The sequence below is a fragment of the Convolutriloba macropyga genome, chromosome 1 (assembly GCF_964194025.1).
Source record: "Convolutriloba macropyga chromosome 1, txConMacr16.3, whole genome shotgun sequence".
Lineage (NCBI taxonomy): Eukaryota > Metazoa > Xenacoelomorpha > Acoela > Convolutidae > Convolutriloba > Convolutriloba macropyga.
In genome coordinates, this window is record NC_134468.1 from 47,663,438 (window position 1) to 47,685,249 (window position 21,812).

General features: G+C 36.7%; 4 protein-coding genes across 4 annotated transcripts in view; 1 reads left to right on the plus strand and 3 right to left on the minus strand.

Annotated features, from left to right (window-relative positions):
* The window catches only part of LOC142339726 (eukaryotic translation initiation factor 3 subunit D-like), an 86,019-nt gene extending 77,805 nt beyond the window's left edge, over positions 1-8,214 (minus strand). The window contains exon 1 of the mRNA XM_075389958.1: positions 8,201-8,214. The gene's annotated coding sequence lies outside the window, so the exon portion shown is untranslated. The remainder of the gene's footprint in view (positions 1-8,200) is intronic.
* The window catches only part of LOC142339739 (putative RNA-binding protein EIF1AD), a 133,733-nt gene extending 125,513 nt beyond the window's left edge, over positions 1-8,220 (minus strand). The window contains exon 1 of the mRNA XM_075389984.1: positions 8,200-8,220. The gene's annotated coding sequence lies outside the window, so the exon portion shown is untranslated. The remainder of the gene's footprint in view (positions 1-8,199) is intronic.
* LOC142339734 (large ribosomal subunit protein uL13m-like) overlaps positions 1-8,220 on the minus strand; it is a 108,045-nt gene extending 99,825 nt beyond the window's left edge. The window contains exon 1 of the mRNA XM_075389968.1: positions 8,202-8,220. The gene's annotated coding sequence lies outside the window, so the exon portion shown is untranslated. The remainder of the gene's footprint in view (positions 1-8,201) is intronic.
* Positions 8,221-8,842: 622 nt separating this feature from the next.
* LOC142339742 (N-alpha-acetyltransferase 35, NatC auxiliary subunit-like) overlaps positions 8,843-21,812 on the plus strand; it is a 28,047-nt gene continuing 15,077 nt past the window's right edge. Inside the window, exons 1-3 of the mRNA XM_075389997.1 lie at positions 8,843-9,019; positions 9,087-9,410; positions 17,289-17,628. Of these exons, the coding sequence (XP_075246112.1) occupies positions 8,843-9,019; positions 9,087-9,410; positions 17,289-17,628 (841 nt within the window). The remainder of the gene's footprint in view (positions 9,020-9,086; positions 9,411-17,288; positions 17,629-21,812) is intronic.

Here is a 21,812-nt window from a genome sequence, read left to right on the forward strand (position 1 = left end):
AAGTGTTTGGGGAATCAAAACAGTTATGTCGGAAGTGGAGTCCTCATATAAGTAAATTAGTTTCAACCACAGGCGAGCCTCTGAAAACAAAAGAAGAAAGGTTGGAACGCTGGATCGAGCACTTTAAGCATCTGTTGAATCCAGCCCAGACAAGCGGCAATTCTGTGTTGAGCATAGTGGAAGCATCCGAGAGTCTTGAAATAGACCTAGGTCCAATTCGGTTTGATGAAGTTCTATATGCCGTCCATAAACTGAAAAACGGTAAAGCAAGTGGACCAGACAATATTTCTGCCGAAATGCTAAAGTCGCATAATGGAATCGCTGATTGGCTGTGGGACATTGTCAACAAGTGCTGGACTGAAGAAAATCTTCCACAAGACTGGAAGTTAGCTGAAATTGTCCCGCTATACAAAAACAAAGGAAAAAGATATGAGTGTGGGAACTATCGCGGAATTTCACTGCTCTCGGTACCTGGAAAAGTTTTTGCATCAATCATCCTGAATAGACGCAAAGATGCTTTTGTTCAAGTGCTAAGAGAAGAACAATGCGGATTCCGAAAGAGCAGGGGCTGCACTGACCAATTGTTTGCGTTGAGGCAAATACTAGAGAAATGCATGGCCTTCCAATTGGATGTCAGTTTTTGTTTCATTGATTTCCGCGTTGCATTCGATTCGGTGGACCGCGAGATGATGTACAATATAATGAAACATTACGGGCTCCCAAAAAAAGTTGTGAATGTCATCCGCAACAGTTACGAAGGCTTCAAGTGCTGCGTCAAGGCAGAGGGCGAGAAGGGCCAGATGTTCGACCTAAAAACTGGTGTTCGCCAGGGCGATGTATGGTCGCCTATTCTCTTTGACCTTGTGATAAACTATGTGTTGGCTAATTCAGTTCAAGGAGGAATCGACATTGGACGCTGTGTTGCTGATCTTGATTTCGCCGATGAGGTTGCCCTATTGAGCGTCTCTGATTCCGAAGTTCAAGCAAATTTACACAGAATTGAATCTTCAGCCGAGGCTGTTGGCCTAACGATCAATGTTGGGAAGACAAAGAATATGGGTGTTAAATGCGAAAAACCCGGAGCCAGTGTACCCATTGCTCAAAAAAACGTGGAAGTTCTTACAGGAAACCACAAAGGCCGTTATGGGACTCTCATTGAGACCGAAAACCAATCCCGATTACTCATTGGCAGGGAGGTGCTGGTGGGCAAGAGCAAGAATGCGGGCTGGTTCGAGACACTAGCTGGTGAGAAACTGAGATTGAAAAGTTCAGCTGAGGATGAACTTGTGACAGTTAGCAGCGACGAGAAGTCAGTGGTTGCTGATCTAGTGTCTACGGCGAGTAACAGATCATCTGCGGTCTTTGATGACGAGAGTTGTGTATGTTCAGGTTGTAAACGTCGCTTCGACACTGCAAGAGGCTGCAAAGTGCATGAAGCCAGATTCTGCAAGTCTAAGAATTCGAAGAGTGTAAAAGACAGCGCGTCAAAATTTGTTGGGCTAGAGAATAGCCTCACCTGTCAGAAGTGCACTAGGAAATTCGCGACTGTGAAAGGCCGACGAATTCACGAGTCACGATACTGCGGCAGAGAAAAGGCTGGAAGATCTCGCATTTTCTCCTGCAATGTCCACGATTGAGATGGAGTGGAGTTCGAAAATGTAGAAGCTTTCAAATATCTCGGTTCTTTCGTGAGCTTGCAACATGGTGACCTAAAGGAAATCAGTGTCAAGCTGGCGGAAGGGAGACAGCGATTTGCGAGCTTTGAGAAGCTTTGTAAGAGCAAACATCTTAGTACTCCCCTCAAATGCAAGTTATACAGAGCTCTTGTGTTATCAGTGGTCTTATATAGCTCCGAAACGTGGACCATGAAAAAATCAACGCAACAGAAATTTGAGAGCTTTCACACCAGTTGTCTGCGAACGATACTATGTTTTTCATATCTGGTGAGGGTGAGAAATGAATGAGAGATACTTTATGGAATTTAAGTGTTCAAACAGTAGTTGTTGTTGTTGTTGTAGTAGTAGTAGTAGTAGTAGTAGTAGTAGTAGTAGTAGTAGTAGTAGTAGTAGTAGTAGTAGTAGAAGTAGTAGTAGTAGTAGTAGTAGTAGTAGTAGTAGTAGTAGTAGTAGTAGTAGTAGTAGCAGTAAGAGTAGTAGTAGTAGTAGTAAGAGTAGTAGTATTAGTAGTAGTAGTAGTAGTAGTAGTAGTAGTAGTAGTAGTAGTAGTAGTAGTAGTAGTAGTAGTAGTAGTAGTAGTAGTAGTAGTAGTAGTAGTAGCAGCAGCAGTAGTAGTAGTGTTAGTAGTAGTAGTAGTAGTAGTAGTAGTAGTAGTAGTAGTAGTAGTAGTAGTAGTAGTAGTAGTAGTAGTAGTAGTAGTAGTAGTAGTAGTAGTAGTAGTAGTAGTAGTAGTAAGCTCACGAAGGAACCGAGATACTTGAAAGCTTCTACATTTTCGAACACCACTCCATCTCGATCGTGGACATTGCAGGAGAAAATGCGAGATCTTCCAGCCTTTTCTCTGCCGCAGTATCGTGACTCGTGAATTCGTCGGCCTTTCACAGTTGCGAATTTCCTAGTGCACTTCTGACAAGTGAGGCTTTTCTCTAGCCCAACAAACTTTGACGCGCTGTCTTCGACCCTCTTCGAATTCATAGACTTGCAGAATCTGGCTTCATGCACTTTGCAGCCTCTTGCAGTGTCACATGGTGACCTAAAGGAAATCAGTGTCAAGCTGGCGGAAGGGAGACAGCGATTTGCGAGCTTTCAGAAGCTTTGGAAGAGCAAACAACTTAGTATTCCCCTCAAATGCAAGTTATACAGAGCTCTCGTGTTATCAGTGGTCTTATATAGCTCTGAAACGTGGACCATGAATAAATCAACGCAAAGGAAACTTGAGAGTTTTCACACCAGTTGTCTGCGAAGGATACTATGTTTTTCATATCTGGAGAGGGTGACAAATGAAGAAGTACTGGCTAGATCACGTATGTCGACACCTTCTGCAATGATCATGATTAAACGGTTGAAATGGTTTGGCCATATCCTGAGGATGAATGACGATCGTCTAGCGCTCCGAGTTTTCACCTGGGAGCCGACAGGAAAATATCGATATGCCAAACGAGCTCCAGGGGGTCAACGCAAGACGTGGATGGATCAACTTGAAGAAGATTGCTCAAGGAACAACATGAGCTACATCACCTTACGACAAAAAGCGAAAAGAGAGTCTAAATCCCGCTTCAACAGTTTTGTCGAACAGCATTTCCTGGATTAAATAAACCCAGATAAGCTCAAACTTATATGCATTTTATTAACTTGTTTGTACTTATTGTCATTGTTCCTTTATTTCTTTATGGAATGTAAGTGATCAAACAGTAGTAGTAGTAGTAGAAATGCAAACTCTTGGGTTTCCACCCAATTTACAGTTCAGATCAGTTTTATCCTCTTTAGTATGTTGCAGTTTCCACATCTGCAAATCAATCTCCAAGTGCATTTGTTCTCTTCCACATAATGATTTGTGAAAAAATTCCAGTATAATTTCTTTAAAGTAATTTTGTTTAGGGTCTTTCGATAATCATTAGTAACTCTAGAAACGTAGCTGAAGAGCAATTTCGATCTTCTAAAAACTTTTTTGTTAGTTATGTTAATTCTCGCTTTTGTGATTCGATATTCACCCCGTTAAGTCTGACGTGTTGTTTCTACTGCTTCTTTAAAATTGCTAATAAATTCATCATAATCCCCTCGAACGATGGATAATAGAAGCAAAAGATCGTGCATTTTTACATAGAGACTCAGTGGTAACATATTTAAGGTCACTAAGCAATTCCGGTAGTTCTGATTTGAGTTGAGTATCCATTTTGTTGCATGGTGTCGTACTTTTTCAAGTGTATGCATTTAGTTTCAATTTCCAGTCACATGAGCTTGACAAATTACGTTTTTCTGATAGAGTGCTCTCACTGCTTTCCTAGACCCACTAAGCCAATTATCTTTCCAATTTAAGTTTTGCTGTATAATGAGTCCCAAATCACGTTGAGACTTGACTGATTCCAGATCTTTCTTCCCAATTTTTGCCTTGATGCCCTTATTTTAAGTTAAGTATATGAATTTTCTTTGTATTTAGATTCATATGCTTCCAGTCACATGAATAGTAGTAGTAGTAGAAGAAATGGAGTTAGAAGTAGTACTAAAAGAAGTGGAACTAGTAGGAGAAATGGAGGTGGTCCATGAATTGACCTTTGGGGTACAACGCTTGTGACATTTTGGAGGGAAGATTTTTTACCTTTTATTTGAACAAATTGCTTTCTGTTTGAGAGAAGCGACTTGATTAGACCCCATATGCTTCCACCAATTCCAAGAAATTTCATTTTTTCAAGTAAGATGAAATGCAAAACAGTGTCAAAGGCTTAGGCGAAATCAGTACACTTAATCTTCTAGTTGCTTCAAGATCTTTGTATTCAAAAATTTGATCTGGAAAACTGATTAAATGAAGTGTGGCAGATCGTCGCTTCCTAAAAGCGTACTGACTTGGGTGCAATTTTCTTTCAAGAATTTAGTAAATGTTGTCAAAAATTAGATTTTCAAAAAATTCTGAGGAACAGCAAAAAAGAATTATTGGCCGATAACATGTCACATCAGCTTTACTACCTTATTTAAAATTTGGCGTATTCTGGCTGATTTTCCAATATGTAGGAAACCACTGTTTGTTAATGCATGTCTGGAAGAGTAATTTCATTGATTTACATAAAGTTTTGTGGCATTTCTTTAAAATGAGGTTCCCAATTCGATCCGTTCCGGTGGACTTGTCTGGATTTAGATCACATAAAATATCGCTGATTTGCTTTCCGCTACATGTCAGTTTAATTAAACTTTCATTAGTATTCGTAGTTGTTACTCTTTCCCACAAGCTAAATACTGAAATCAAATACCGATTGAATAGTTCTGCCTTTTCCTTGTCAACGAACGTCTCCTCATTATTTAATTTCACTGTTGGTGGTATGAAGGCAGCCTTCCGAAGCCATGTACTTCAGATACTTTTGAATCTTACTAAAATTTCTCTCTTCAAAAACCGATTTTTTTTTAGAAATCTCGTAAGTCATATTTACTCGACAGTTTGATTTGGTTTTCAAGCCTTTTCAAATTAATCAATTTGCTTAGAGAGCTTTTAGTTTGCTTTTTGAGTGTATTCAGTCATTTGATTTAATTTGATGTAAGACTTGAAATCCATGGAGCCAGATTAGTTTGGTTATCCTCGGAAAATCTTTGTCAATTTTTTCCATAACCATTTATACCATTGGAGCAATAGTTCGTCAGCATTACTCTAGCAACAAGTTAAAAACGGTTCTTGTTCAATGCTTTCAATTAATTTCTCCCAATTTGTTCTTTTGAAGGCATACATTGTAGATATTGCTATGGAAAACTTTTCAATTTTGAACGATTCAATTATCGTTTCGATCGGCTTGTGGTCAAAAAATTGTTTTCTGTTCTGGAAAAGATCTATCAACAATTTTTCTGGACAATCACATTGTATTAACACTTCAGGATTCTTACAAAGGACTACATCAATTTAGTCGTTAGAAAAATTGCTGAAATTGAGGTCAATTGGTGTTCCTAATAGCTCTTTTTCGTGTTCAATTTTTGATGAAGTAGAGCGCCAATTTCTTTGTGAGAAATTTAGGTCATCCATTATTATCACTCTATCACTATGGTTTTCACAACTGCTGAATCATGAACTAAATCAACGAGCTGCTGCATTTCCTTTAATTTACATTGATAGGGGCTAGAGTAGGGTGCATTGTATATATTGCAAAAAAAAAGATATCAGAACCCATCATTGTCCAAATTTTATTTTAATGAAGTCCAGTTTTGCAATTCCTAACTGCATATATTGGTGAGGAATGTTCATTTCGACGGCGATGAGAACACTACCAAGTTTGGTCTTGCGGTCTTCAGAAATTTGTCTATCGTTTCTGTAGATGGTGTTTTTATCAAGAAAAAAAGCTGACAACGGATTATCTTGTGTTAGTCAAGTGTCAGTTATACAGATGAAATCAAAATCATAAGTGTTAGGACTGTAAGCAAACTTGATTCTTCTCTGTGAATCAAGAAGACTTCTAGCATTGAAAATTAAGATTGACATTTTTGGTCGTCAAAATCCGTTTAGATCATCTTCTGAGCTGCTTGAATCATTCTAATTTTCATAAACGGAACTTTTTTGAAGGGTACCCATTTTTTGATTTCAAACTCTCCCAGAGTAAGACTACGAAATCTTATCTCTTTGGAGGTTAGTTTGTTTTCAGAGCTCTACATTAAATTCGCTTTTTGAGACTTTCATTTTGCATTTTTGCGTCCGTGCTATTGAGTTCTGGTCTTATATAGAGTGCATTCTCGTACATTTGTTGTAGCCTTTCAACTTAAAGGCAGCTCGTAGGTTGAGATCACGGCTAATAGGATTTTCAGTAATAATTGAGAAAGTTAGCGGAAAAGTTTCGTTACGATCGTACTTTCCAAGCCTTTGTGCTTCGACAAGTTTTCTGTCCCCTATGTTCAAAAATTCGATAAGAGCCTCAACCTCAGCAATGTCGACGTTTACCCTGTCATCAGCGGAGTTAGTTTCTGAAATTTGTCCGGGGATACCTCTAATACATATTCGCAATGCAAATTTCTCAGGAACTGACACCCAATTTCCAGGTTTCACCGCACCAACGATTGTTTGTAAGTTTTTGTGTCTTCTTTTCCGATCTCTCTTCGGTTTGTAAATTTTTCATAATATTATTTGATTTTTCAATTTTCTCAGCAACTGATTTCATTTGCTCTTGAGGTTTTTTTGATTCATCATTGGTTTTTTCCTGAATTGAATTTAGTTTTTTTCTCGTTCAGGCTTTCATTTTTCCATTCTATTTTGTCTAAAAAATCTTGCCTTTTCGTTTTACAATTGTTCAAGATGTGAATGAGATTATCCTTGAGTTTACTAGAACATCAATACTGTTCTTATGGAACTCTTATGGTACAGCTAGCAGTTAAGTGAAGCGTCTTGTTACAGATACAGCAGACAAATTTGCTGTCTGTTTTTATTCGCGGCCGGTACCTGGCACAACTGTCTCTAGTAATTTCAGTTTTAACCTGAGTTTAGTTGTGGCTACTTGAACATATAATGAGATTGGAGGAAAAAAATTATGAAATATTGGCCTTCGAACTGCTTTTAAATGCCCAAATTATACCGACATGCGGCCCCGTATTGAGCTGAAAATAATTTGTGTTACGTGAAACCAATCTGTGGTTTTGTAGCAAATACAAGAACTACTACTACTGAATTAATTGTTGAAGCAGCCACAAGAACACCTCCCAGAGCACTCCTTTTCAGCAAGATGAACACGTCGATCGATTGATACCGAGAAATAGTTATGCAAAATTTTGTTTTTCATGACTGAACAGAAACTTCCCAATGACTCCTTCGCGATATGGATCGAGTTGTCTATCAAATGATACTCGCAATAAATTTTGTGACAAACTCCTCTGTATTGTAACTCAGTGCCTCTTTCTTTCCAATGAACTCGTTTGTTGGCCTTACTCGCCGCTTGTTATGAGTGGAATCTCCGCGGACTGAGATGTCAATGATCTAAGCGTGTTTACAGAGACTCTTCGGATCTTTTCCGTTTGTGCGCCCCCCAGCTTAGTGGGCGCATATTATTTGCACCCCCCAGACGCACGTGCAATATTTTTACATAGTGATTTACTATGTAATGCCACGTGCTCTGTAACTGGGGGGCGCATAACGTACTGGGGGGTACAAACGGAAAAGATCCGACTCTTCAAACTAGTTGCTCAGGTGATGAGTAAATCAGCAACTTCGGGTTGTTTATATAAAAGTTCTACTCCGTTGAAAAGATCGTTGCCAACAATGAATAACGCTATTAAGTCCTATTTTTTCTTTGGAGGCAAGAACTTGTCAACGTGTTCGGTCCGAGCCCCAGGCAACGAAAAAATGTTTATGTTGGGGAATCGTAAATCATGGCCTGTGAATCTGCAATGAGGAGGTTCTTTGAGGAAGATGACTTGAATCTGTGGTATCTCATGGGTGTGAGGGCTTCACCCGTCTAAGCTAGGGACAGATGGGGCTTTTGGAGAAGTCAGATACCAGTGAAACCTATCTGAAGCTTCGTATGGTTTGACAAGTAATAAATAGTTTCAGTGTACCCTAGCTCAAGTGATCTATTTAATAAGTTTATCATTAAACTTTGGCTCCCAGTCGTTTGTCTGCTGTCTCGGGTGGTAACCCTTGAATTGCTGCAGCGGAAGACGAGGAGAGAAAGAATGACAAGTATAACGGTCTTGTTGAAAAAGGTTATTTGTTTCAGCCTTTAGCGTTTGAATTTCAAGCGTACACAGAGGAGTTTTTGAAAGACCTTTGTAAATCCCTCTGTATTATGAATAATGAGCCTAGAGTTGGCAGTTTTTGGAACAGAATCTCCCTTGCTATCCAAATAGCTAATGCTGCTTGTATTGGGAACTGTTAACTACAAAACCACATTTGACGAGATTTTTTATTTGTAATGTTTTTCGGAAAATGTGTCAGCTTCTGCTCGTAGCGCAGCTGTTTTTTTGGCTTTTCTCCTGTCACTCAATGTCATTGTTATCGTTGAATTCCTTCTCTGTTGTTGAATTCCTTCTTTTGAATTGTTGAGCATGCCGGGTTTTTATGATAACAGGTCCTTTTGACTGACTGGAGTGCCTGGGGCTCCTAATGATAATTTCTAGACAGTCTGATTTTAAAAAAGTTGAATTCGAACTTTGACTTCGGGAAAAGTTAATCTTAATACTAATCATTTGGGCATGAGGGTTTTTTCAGTGATATGGCCTCATTGGATTTCGATGTCACTGGTGATGACATCACAGAGAAGTTTTTGCAGTCATGTCGAGTGATCGAATTGGGCGAGCTGGTGCATTGTCCGAACTTCACTTTATTCGAAGCTATGTCTGGCATAGAGCTAATGGATTCAAAAATGGATTCTGGTCTTCTTGCAAATAAAGTATTAGTTTAGAGATGAGATTTTGCTTCTTTGGCTTGGTATATTTACACTTTTAAACTCTTTTCAGAATGATAAACCAGAGTTGTTGAATTGGGACGATATCAACACTTCTGATGTCGGCAACGCTGTAATTGTGGAAATAGTTGATTCTGTGCTGCGGTCTATTGTATCTTTTCTAGAAGGGAGCTCTCTAGCGCAAACGGTCTTCACCTGCCTCTATCTACATGATCCCATCAAGATACAGCATTTACGTCTCCGGATGTGCTGCTTAGCTCTCCTCAGAATTCTTGACAAATGCTTTGGTATTTTAAACACTGCCGCTGTTTTTGAAGAGGAAGATGTTTATCTGATGACGTATGGGTTCAGTTTTGCGTCTGGGACTAATGAAAAAGTAAGTTTTTAAAAATAATTGCACAAGCGAATTTATAATTCCGCATATAATATATCCTAATAATCTGACTGGATGTGGCAAAGTCATCTATGAAGTCTATCGGTTCGCCTGTTTCTGCTCCATCAATCGTAATGGTCCTAGGAAATTGGGTCGAAAGGAAAATTAGCCGAATGGAATATTAGCCGAAAAGGAGACATTAAGTGAGAACGGACGTCATATTTTGTTCGGTTGCGATAGATTCAAATCAAGTCCCATAGGGCACTGAGGCATGGGCGTGGCCCTCGAGGCAAGACAAATGTGATAATTTCACGTGTAAGCGAGTCAGATAATTGCTCTTCCCACTTATGTTTGCATGCAGCAACTATTTCTGCTGCTTTGCCAAATTTTGACTTCTTCGGCTAATATTAACGTCGGCTAGTTTTCCGGACACCAATTGTAACACCTTTTTGCTGGCTTTTATTTCGGATTTAGCTGCTTTTTGAAATTTTTAAGTAGTCGCCTGTAAACCGAAATTTTGGCTTAGAAGGTTTTCACCGAAACTTTTGAGGTGAAATTTTCAGTGCGGGGGGGGGGGGGTTTCTTAATCTTAATGTTTGAACACCTCCGTCAGCCTACCTCCCTCATTCATCCCTTCCCCCCGCACCCCACTCCCCCCCCGCGCCCCGCACCCCACTTCCCCCGTCCTCCCATCAATTGACTCCCACCCACTCCGCTCATCCCCAACTAATGCTAGCATCCCTAAGCCCAAGCTGGATACTACCGCAGCCAACCACTTGCCGGAGTTATTCGCCTGACGTTAGTCGGTCATGTTTTTAGATTTATTAGTAGCCTTCGTCAGCCTCTCAACGGCTATTATTTAGGCGCTATCCTTTTTTAATTCGCTTTCTCTTTTGACCAAGTTTTTCGTTTTATATAAGGCACGATTTTCACTTTTGACTCGTGACTTAGAAAATTTGGTCAATTTCGAGCTCTTATTTTTTCTGTTTGAATCCTAATGTGCGTCTATCGCGTCAACGCCGGCTATTTTTAACCGGTAAAAGTCACTGAAACAGGACGTTTAAGTCAATGCAACCCATGAAAACAAGTGTTTGGACAATCTGCTGAGCAAAAGTCAAGAGCAGAGAGAAGAGTGGTTTTCGTGCATACATTAATGCGAGTAAAAGGGAGGAAATTTATGAATAAAACATTTTTCTGAGCGAGCAAGATTTCTGTTAGCGTGCGGCTATTTCAAAGCAGTTTTAATGTTTAACTCTAATATTTAGCTTTGAAAATGTCCTCTCAATTGTAAACAAGTATATTATAAACTTGTATGCATTTTTGCGAAATTTGGAGCTGTTCGTGTCATTTTGCCATTTTTGGTGCGTTTTTGGTTATCTTCTGATTTCAATTTTGTGTTAGTTATGATAGGGAAAAATTAAATGAAGCCAAATTTGGTGGTCAAATTAAATGAAGCCAAATTTAGCCGAAGTTTTCTGCTCATTTTTGTTTTATGTGTTTTTCGTAATGTTTTCTACAATTGTCTTCTTTTACCATTTTAGTAAGAGCAATACGTTACTGCATAGGAAAAGATAATTAAATAATTTCGAAATTTGACTATCAATTTTTTTTACTATCAGTTTTTTTCGTCTTTCTGTGAAAGTTAGTTTTGCCTGCTAAATACAAATAGGAAAGAAAAAATGACAAAAAAGCAATTAAAAATTAATAAAGCAATGAATAAGAATAAGCTAATTAAAAACACAAATTTTGAGAGAAATAAAATAAGGGAAACGTTGTGTTGTTAAAGATATCATGCCTCATGTAAACAATTTTCTTGAAATACCCGCCGAAAATTTTTCATCTGCTTGGCAATCGCCAACCGCAAAATTTTGCTAAACAAATGCTAATTTTCAAACGATTACACGTGGATTACGAATGGAAAATTTAAAATATCGGAGTAGAGGGTCGGAACACATAGGTTCTCTTCATTTTAAAAAATGGAACCAGTGTTTCTTTTTTTGGAATCGAACTTCATAATTGGAATAAGGTTTTCACGAAAAACGAGACGGAAAGCTTGTTTGAATAACAGTAAATGTGAAGTTCTTCTCAAAAGTGTATATGGTAGTCTGAGAATCGGACCTAGTAAACAGCTTTCTGATGCTCGAATGCCGAGAAGGGAACAAAAAGTAGAAAAAACAGCGAAATTTTTTATGCATCTAATTTTCAATTGACTATGGTTAATGTGTACTTAATTCTTTGTGTTCTGAGCTAAGAACAATTCCTTAGTTATTATTCGCTCTTGAACGAAGTTCATAGCAATTATTGTAAACGGGTTTCTCTTTTTAATGCAAAATTTTCGCTTGACAATTTTGACTTTTCGATTGACTTTTACGCCATTGACTTTTGGCGTTTCGCGTGGTCTAAAATTCTCTCAATCACAGTTTCAAGCAGCTGAATTCATTTGGCGGCAATTTAATAGTAAAAGCCAAATGAAAAGTGCGCCGAAACTGGTGTCATTTTTTACTTTAAATCTTAATAGTGGTATATGTTAACCTCTAATGTGGTTATGTGAAGCCCACTATTGAACTTCTTAGTCCCATTTAGGCCCCCCCCCCCCGACTGAAGCAGGCTGCAATTGATTAGAGCTCCCACTGGTCGTTCGAGAGCAATTCTTCTGACGTTTAGTCGGTTATGTTTTCTATATTTTTGTTGCCTTGTTCTAGAGAATTAATTTCCTTTTTCTATTTTAGTTTCGAATTTAATTGCCTTGTTCTAGTCGAAATTGATGCTTGAATGTCGAGAGGAAACAAAAAGTAGAAAAGTTTGAAGTTCTAAACGTCTAATTTTACTGAAGATAATGAGTTCAAATTTGGAAAATGGGAGTTCTATAGAATTAAATACAATTAGATTCTATCTCCGATGTATTATTGTTTTCCGGGAACTTTTGAGGGCTTTTGTGCTATCTTTCGTTAACCCAATTAGTGAACCTTTGCTAGGTTTCGTTAAGGCCAGTAAGAGAACCTGCTCTTGTACGTCGTACAAAGTGTTTCATTCACAACTTAGTTACCCAGAAAGAAAGTTGTTGAGAATATGAAAAAATAATTCTATTTTCATCAAATAAAATTTACCAATTAAGATGATTTACAGAAACAAGAAAATTAAGCAAGTAATATACTGCTCAAAGAGTTGTGCTTCATTACGTAGTGTATGTCAGTATAAGATGTCAAGAATTGCAGATTGCAACTGATTTATTCAAGCTCGATTTATACTTATAGTCTCGTGTGTTTACCTGTTGTAAATGCATCTGTTACTGACTGTAGATAACGATGTTGACAGAATGTGATTAGGTTCCCAAAACTGTTTCAATGTAAATTTGATATCAGTGAAGTTTATTAGCCACAGAGAACGATTTTTGAATATTCTGTACTAACAACTGGGCTCGTCGCAAATCAATAACAAATGTGATTTGAAGTCGTTAATTTTTTAAGTCTAACATACGTCGCACCATTGATTTGGTGAGAGTGGAGGTATTTTTAGTTGGAGTTTCACCCCCATGTATGGTATTCATCGACTAATAATAGCAGACGAATCGTGAACAGATCCAAATGGCTTTGATTGACTCTTGCTCTGAATTTGGATTGACATGCTCTTCTAATTCTAATTCTTGATGTGCCTTTAAATGCGTTTGCTTTTTTGATCAGCTGTTTTCTAACAACTATCATCAAGCCATTCTAAAAATCAGAAATTGAAGAAAAATATAGTCACAGCTGCCTAGAAAATAAGGAGCAGGGAGAAATATTGAAAAATAATTAAAACTGGTCAAAATTTGGTCGAAAATCAATTCTCTGTCTTTATTATCAATTTGATACCGATCCAATCAAAGGTAACTCAAGCCTCTGTGAAAAAAAAACAGACCAAAAATAGAGACCTTAGACTGTGAAAACACGTAAAAGAAAACGAAAATTGCTATAAAATTTGAAATGACAAAACGGCTCAAAATTGAATTCAGAGTGTTAAAACTAAGAAACTATTTTTAAGCACGTGAACAAAGGCAGTCACTTTCTTCTTCTCTCTCTCAGAAAAATCCGTGAATAAAATCATTCCAACATTCTCTGATCTTTTATTAATAGCCGCCCTCATCTTCTCGGCCGGCTATTATTGCGCTCGTATTTTTTTTTAATAGCCGCCCTCATCTTCTCAGCCGGCTATTATTGCGCTCGTTTTTTTTTACTTCGTCAAAGTTTTTTTCGCTTTACCATTTTGCCGCTTTTTTGACATTTTGCGTGAAATCTTTTTGACTTCTCTAGGCTAGTTTCTCTCTTCTCTCATTCTGCTAAAATTGAATTTGAACATCAGTTGCTAAGCAAAGCAATTCAAAATGAACAGAGTCGGTATAAAAAATTGAAGTCAGAAATAGAAACGGGATAAACCCATAAAGCCCAATTTTAGATGCCCGCTATTTGAACGTCGATCCTATAAGTCTTAGTTACCACCTCTAATGCTTATTGGTGTTGATAGTAGCCCCTGTAGCCTCTCTCTAAGAAACAGAAGTATGTTCAACTACGAAATGCCATCAAAATAAATCGGACTTAAAAAATATTTTTGTACAAAAATCTTTTGTTTTCAATATATTGTATTCGTTCAATCCCAATCATGCATATTGGAATCAACGGCGGCTATTTTCCGGCAATCTGCCGGGTATGTTTCAAAAGATTGACCGAAACACTTGTTTTCTTGTGTGGCAATGACTTTTACATCGTGCGTGCTTGAGAGTTCAGTGATAAAGAAAATAAAGCCGGCAGAATTCCGGAGACGACTCGATTTTGTCTTCACCCAAAAATAATTTTGAAATAACTTGTTTGGTGAAGAACTCATCGGAGCTAAGAAAATATAAAACTATTCTGTCAAAAACCGACGAAAAGTTATCCCTAAAGAAAATAATCGTGATAACATTTGTTATATGTAAAAAAATATAATTTTTTAAATTTTGAAAAATTGCGGAAAAAAAACAAAAATGTACAATACAAAAACTTTTTTTCACTCAATCGAGACTATAAAATTTCTGATTCAGCAGTAGGTAAGCCCACAAGCCAAAAGTTTTCAAAAAGTGAAAAAACTATAATTAATAAATATTGTAACAACTTTCTCAAATCTCAGAAAAAATTCTTTTCTTTGAAAGACTCTGATGAAATTACAAACGAATGCAATGAAAAGAAAAAGTGCACCTCAATAGCGTCAAAATACGCAAAGTGGCTGAAAAACCTTAAATTTAGTTTGTTTTCAAAAGCCAATCAAAACAACGTGATCATTTAAAAATTTTGTCAATACCCTCTAATACATAAAGTTGAATCCGAAAAAAATTGAAAAAGCGGCACTGCTTAGGGAGAGTTTCGTGTGGCTTCATTTCTCGTTTTTTGTATGTGCAAGAATGTATGTACAGAATAACAATATTTCTACTTTGTTTAACTGAACGAATATGTTTAATTGCTCTTGAGTGAAGTTCAAGGCAATTATTGTAACCGCGTCTTTTTTATGGCAAATTTCTGCTTGACAGTTTTGACTTTTCGAGTGCCTTTTACGCCCTTGACTTCTTGCGTTTCGTGTGATCTAAAGTTCTCTCAATCACAATTTCAAGCAGCTGAATTCAATTGGCGGCAATTTAATACTAAAAGTCAAATGAAAAGTGCGCCGAAACTGGTGCCATTTTTTACTTTAAATCTTAATAGTGGTATATGTTAACCTCTAATGTGGTTATGTGAAGCCCACTATTGAACTTCTTAGTCCCATTTAGGCTCCCCGTCCTCCCTCACTCCACCCCCTCCCCCCCGACTAGCAGGCTGCAATTGATTAGAACTCCCACTAGTCGTTCGAGAGCAGTGCTTCCGACGTTTTGTCGGTTTTGTTTTTCCAATTTCATGGGTCCCTGAACTTCCGTTTTTTGCTCATAAAAAACAGCCGGAAGAATTCCAAAAACGAACGGAAGGAGACAGTTTCTTACCTTAACTGGCATAACAACATCTTTCTTTATAATTGTTGTACTTATGAAACAACAGGAAAATGAACAATAGAAAAGTATCTGTCCAGAAAAGCTGATAAAGCATTTGATAAAAAGTTCTTTATAAGTGGTAAGTTCAGAACAACTGTATGCAAGAAAATATGCAGTACGGTTTGGATGCAACGCAAAAGAAATGAAGGACAAAATCAAAACGTAATAAATTTTCCCAAATTCTCCCAGTAATTTGCCAACAAACTGCTAAAATGATACTTCCCAAAAATTATTTTGAAGAACATTTGTTACTTATGCTCATGCATTCAACTACTCAAACTCTGGCTGAAATATATTGAGCAGCAAGAAAAAATACAAAGAACTAAAAAAAACAAAGTTAGAAAATCGTTTTATCCATTACAGTGGAAGCACCCTGTGCAGCCTCCAATGACATTTTTAAGAGGAATACCTCCAATGTAAGGACGGAACAAGAGAAGCTAGAGCGAAAAGCAGAAAGTTAAAATGTATAGGAAAAACCGAAAATTGAACAACAGAAAACCTAAAAAAAAGTAAACAACAATGATCTGTAGCCAAAACAATTCAAAATAATATCAATTCATTGGAAAGGTAGCGAAAACAGCTAGAACAGCTAATTCAACAATTTTTAACGACAGAACTCCCAAATTGCTATAAAAATTTGAAGAAGAATGCAAAGTTTGTTTCAGAAGCGTCCAAAATGGCAAATTCTAAAAAAATTTACTAACTCTTATCTCTTTCTCTAGGGACCTAAACTCTTTGTTTTTATGCATTTCGCTTCTTGTTTTAAATATACACAACAAATTTACCAAAAAAATGAGAATAACTGAAACGACCCGAAAGTCGGTCTGCCAAACAACTATTCCGTCAAAAAACTAGTACTTAGTGAAACTTGCCATGAAAAGAATTCAAAATCAGTCCGTGAAAAAACAAGCTCTTGAAAAACTAGAATACTTAATGAAAGTTAAAGGGCACATTGAGCCACAGAAAAGGTGCTCTGAGCAAAAAAGAATTTTGAAATGCTCGCAAAACAATAGGAAAATCATAATATATATATAATTTTTCTAATATTATAGGAAAAACTAAAAACGGCAAAAAATTGAGGTAAATTAGCCTTAAAATCACCAAAATAGTTAAAATATAATATTTCATCATTTTCAAACCTCTTAAGCTAAAAAAGTTCAAGAAAAACTACCCTAAAAAGCTGCATGTGAAGAAAAAAATTTGCTTGATTACAGAATTTTTTCAACTCAATTTCTCGCTCTACTCTTCAATTTTGTTCAGCTCCCAGCCCACTTCATATTTTTTCACGAGTTTCATTTTGCTTTCAAAAGTCACTCCAAATTCACTTCGAGTTGTAGAAACGGCAAAACCATAACGCGTCCTTGAATTGTAGAAAACCAGAGTATCACCATAACTCCTCTTCGAATCGTAGAAGGGGCAGGGCACCGATGATACGTTTTGAGAGGCTGACGGGGACTATTGTTAAATCATTACTTTATTGTAAACTGAGTTTTATTTGGCGTGAAAAGGTGATAAATGAAAAAATTCAAACCCTGTTTTCCAAAGTAAGCAAAGTTTAAAAATTCTACTTCACCAAATCGATTCAGTATTTTTAGATCTTTTGAATGACAATTTTACAATTCTCTAAGTGAAAGATTCCAGAGTCGTATTAAAAAAACTCCCCTGGCATAAAACTTCACCCCCAAAACGGGGTTGGAACAATAAAAATAGCTAACACTGGCTGGCACGATGTTCTCACAGTTCAACGGATGCACAAAGCATTTGTCAATTTCAAATATCTGACTAAAATGGAAACAATCACAGGAAGCCATAAGAGCTTTGAATGTAAATAGAAATGTGTGTTAATTATGTTTTAGTTGTTGCTGTCTCAGTTGAAGAACGAGGCTGAATCATGTCGCAATCATAAATCTACAGACAGCAAACAACTGTCACTCCGGCTTTCTTTTCTACATACTTTCATATCAACGTGCAATGTCATTTTGAACTACAATCACTGCCAAAATTCGCCCGGCCAATCTTCAAGTGCTTCCAATACAGCTAACCAAAATTCACAAGAGATGAAAAAGCTGCCTCAGTTGTTGGAGAAGATGCTTGACCGGTTTAAACTGATGAAGCAAACAGAAGAATCCAAGCAACGTGAGCAGGAACTTGGCACAAATGGAGGCATATGCAAAATCTTGGGATTTGACGCTAACAGTTAGTTGCTTCATTCGTAAATTATATAATTTTCCTTCTTCATTACTGCCATTTTTTTCTTGCTTCATTCCAATTTTCGCAAATTATCAAAAGCCATTGTCTTTTTTAGAAATAGCCGCCCTCATCTTCTGAGCCTGCTATTACAGCAGCCCTATTTTTTACGTTTCAAGGAATTTGAATTGTATTGGGGCGCTGTCATTTTTACGACTCGAAGAGGTATTATGGTTTTTTGTTTTTATGATTCGAAGAGGAGTATTGGTTTTAAGGTTTTTTTATACCGGAAAAGTCTATGCTCAAGTGGTTTTTTGGCCGAAAAGCAAAAGAGGTTAAAGATGCCTTGTGAACTAATTTTTGTTCATGTGCTGCATTGAGTAATGACTTTTCGACTTTGAAGTTTTTTTTGAGAGAATAGAGCATATATATATATAACCGTTTTTTTTGCCGTTTTTCATCCATTTGGCCAAACTCATTTTGCTTGCAGTTTTGTTTTGTGTAATTATTAATAGACGCCGTCAGCCTCTCAAACCGCTATCATTAGGCGCTCTCCTTTTTACAATTCAAAGAATTTGAATTGTATTGGGGCGCTGTCTTTTTTTTAAGATCTATTCACACATTTTCATGATTTTTGAAGTTAAATTGGAGTAGTGATTTTGGTTACGCCGAACCAGGAAGTGGTGCGAAAAAGCGAGTGAGAATACGGTGTTTGAACAAAAATTCGCTTTCTCGCTATTGGTTTTTTGTTCACATGCGGCAATTTCTTTTTGATTTTTACTATTTTTCGTTTTTTGATCAGGTTTTTTCTAAAGGGTTTTCCCAATCCATTCATAGTTCATTCTAGGCTTTTTGATTGAACCAAAATTCCATTTCTCGCTAGTGGTTTTTTGTTCACACGCGGCTTTTTGACATTGAATTTCTGTTTTTTTAAAGTTTTTTATCTGATTTTTTTTAGAAATGGCCTAATTAACTCATAGTCCGTTCTAGGTCTAGTTTTTTGTTTAGTCAAGTAAATTTTTTTGAATTGTACGTCAGGACTTGTCCTGCTACGTTTTTTCAAATTCGCTTTACCTTTTGATCACGTTTTTCGTTTTACGCAAGTCACGACTTCCACGCTTGACTTCTGAGTTACTTCACTCACTGTTTCAACTGAATGGTTTTTAAATCCATTCACTCAATGAATAACGCAAGATAGTGAATACAGTCAAGGTCAAAACAGCAAAATCAAAAGAGACAGGATAAACGGATACAACCTATCAAAGTTCGTTCGTGCCTTAACTGGCTTAACAACATCTTTCTTTATAATAGTTGTACTTATGCAACAAGAGGAAAATGAACAATAGTATAGTATCTGTCCAGAATAGCTGATAAAGCATTTGATAAGAAGTTCTTTATATGTGGTAACTTCAGAACAACTGTTTGCAAGACAATATGCGATACGGTTAGGATGTGAAAAGCAATGAAGGACCAAATCAAAAGGTAATAAATTTTTTCCCCAAATTCTCCCAATATTTTGCCAACAAACTGCTAAAATGCTACTTCCCAAAAATTATTTTGAAGCACATTTGTTACTAATGCTCATGCATTCAACTACTCAAACTCTGACTGAAACGTATTGAGCAACAAGAAAAAATGCAAAGAACAATAAACAAAATTGTTTTATCAAATGGAAGCACCCTGTGTAGCCTCCAATGACATTTTTAGGAGGAATACCTCCAATGTAAAGACGGAACAAGAGAAGCTAGAGCGAAAAGCAGAAAATTAAAATGTATAGGAAAAACAGAAAATTGAACAACAGAAAACCTAAAGTAAACAACAATGATCTGTAGCCAAAACAATTCAAAATAATATCAATTCATTGGAAAGGTAGCGAAAACAGCTAGAACAGCTAATTTAACAATTTATAACGACAGAACTCCCAAATTGCTATAAAAATTTGAAGTAGAATGCAAAATTTGTTTCAGAAGCGTCCAAAATCGCAAAACTCTAAAAAAAAATTGCTAACTTTTATCTCTTTTATCGGGACTAAAGCAGAAAACACGCTCTCTTGTCTGTCTACTCTTCAGTGAAAAAAATGCACTCCTGATAATTACGCATAAACAAAAAAAATGTTGATGACACTTAATTTAAAAAAAACGTAATTATTAGCCGCAGTCAGCCTCTCAACGGCTATTATTTTGGCGCTCTCCCTTTTATAATCGAGGAGATGGATAATATTGGTGCTCTTGCTTTTTGCAGTATTCTTTTGCAAAGTTTTTGGATCGTGCTAGTGCGCTGTCTTCGTTTTGAAGATCTGTTGACACTTTTTTTGGCTTTTTCATGCCAATGAGAAGCCAAATTAGAGTGGTGATTTTTACCACTCCCAATTAGAGTGGTGGTAAGTTTCAGTTGAAGTTGGAATATTTTTTCTACTTATTGCGGTATACATTACAGCTAACGAATCCTGAAGTGTTGACAAAGAGTGCCGGTATATATACATGGTCTGTCATATCAAGTTCGGTGTTTTTGCTCTTCTTCATATTGTTCAATGGTTACTCAATTTAAAAATTTTTTGTCATTTTATTAGCTAATTCAGTTCTTTGGATTGTAATTCGGGGTTTTAGTCCTGCTGTTCTTTTACAGTCCATGTTTGGATTGTATTGGTGCTTTGTCTTTTTTGTAAAAGCCCTTAGCTTCTTTTAGTAGATCCCTCAAGTGTTTAGAGTGGTGAAGCTTCTGGGAAGGCCGTAATTCAAGGTTAGAAGGTCATGTTTAGGAGCTTTTGAGCCCAAAAAGGTGCAAGTTTTCATGTTTTTTTGTCATTTTTCGAGCTTGCCTGCTACAGAGACCAATGAACCTCTTCTATGGTTTGATAATAGTTTACTGCATAATTTTTGGTGGCAATGGAATGGTTTTTAACATTAATTTGACAAGCTTTACCAGTTTTTTTTTATATTTGTCATATTTTAGTTTTGTCAGCCCCAGGGACGAAGACAACTGCTCTAGGGGTTGATAATTGTTTAGTAATTAGTTTCTAGTGGCAATGATGATGTTTTCAACAACGTCACGAATTTTAGCATTTTTTGCTAAAACTTGCTATTTTTATCAAGTTTAAAAAATATATAAATATGTCCTCTAGGGATTTGTTCGCGGATTGTCCTGTAGGGTTTGATAATAGGTTACTGTATAGTTTGCAGGGCGACTGGAATAGTTATCAACTTTCGCATTTTTGAGATTTTTTGGTGATAATAAATTTAAATTCTCTGAAAATTATGTTTCGTTGATTGATCTTTATGGTTCATTTAAACTTCATAGGCTCGAAATTAGGTGTCTGGATAGTTTCTGAAGACAATGAAATGGTTTTGCCGTTATAAATGTGACGAATTTTAGCAATATTTTTTAATCAATAATGCAGTTGTTTTCATTTTTTTAATTTTTTTTTGGTTTTCTGAGTATCGATCTTCGAGGGCAAATAAAGTTTTTAATTTCTTGCAGATGGGTGAATAGACAGATTCGATAGGCAGGAAAAATGTTTTGAACATATTGATATTGGGAGTTTAGTAGCTTTCAATAATTCTTGGAATTTTCAATTTAAAGTATTTGGCATATTTCCGAGTTTTTCCATCCGTAGTGGCCAATTAATCCCTTTCAAAGCTTGTGCGTGGTTTAATGGGTTTATTTAATTGGATGCAATTAGACCTTCAGGGCGAAAGCTTCAAGATTTATATCAATGATTATATTTTTGTTGAGTGTCTTTGATTATTTTAGTTTAACTTTTGACTGGAATTGTTCAATTGATCTGCTGTTCAGGTATAGTAGTTCTAAGTTTTTCTTTCGATTTTTTGGATTGTATTTCAGGATTTGTCGTGCTGATTTTTAGAAGTTTGCTTCACCTTTCCTCCACGTTTTTTCTGTTAAACAATTGACACGACCTTCACGTTTGACTCCTGGCCTACCCTACTCGCTGTTTCATCTGAATGGATTTTAATTTCTTTCATTGCTTGAATTACGCAATGTAAAAAATACGGCCAGGGTCAAAAGAGAAAAATCAAAAGAAACGGGATAAACAGATAATGCCGGGTCCTTAAGGCATAGTGCATTAGGTAATCGAAGTTCATTAGAGCGATTGCTGGCTGACATCCGTATTAAGCTTAATAGCCTTCAGTTCAGTAGCTGAATTTTTTAAGTGTAACCTCAGAATCTAACTGATA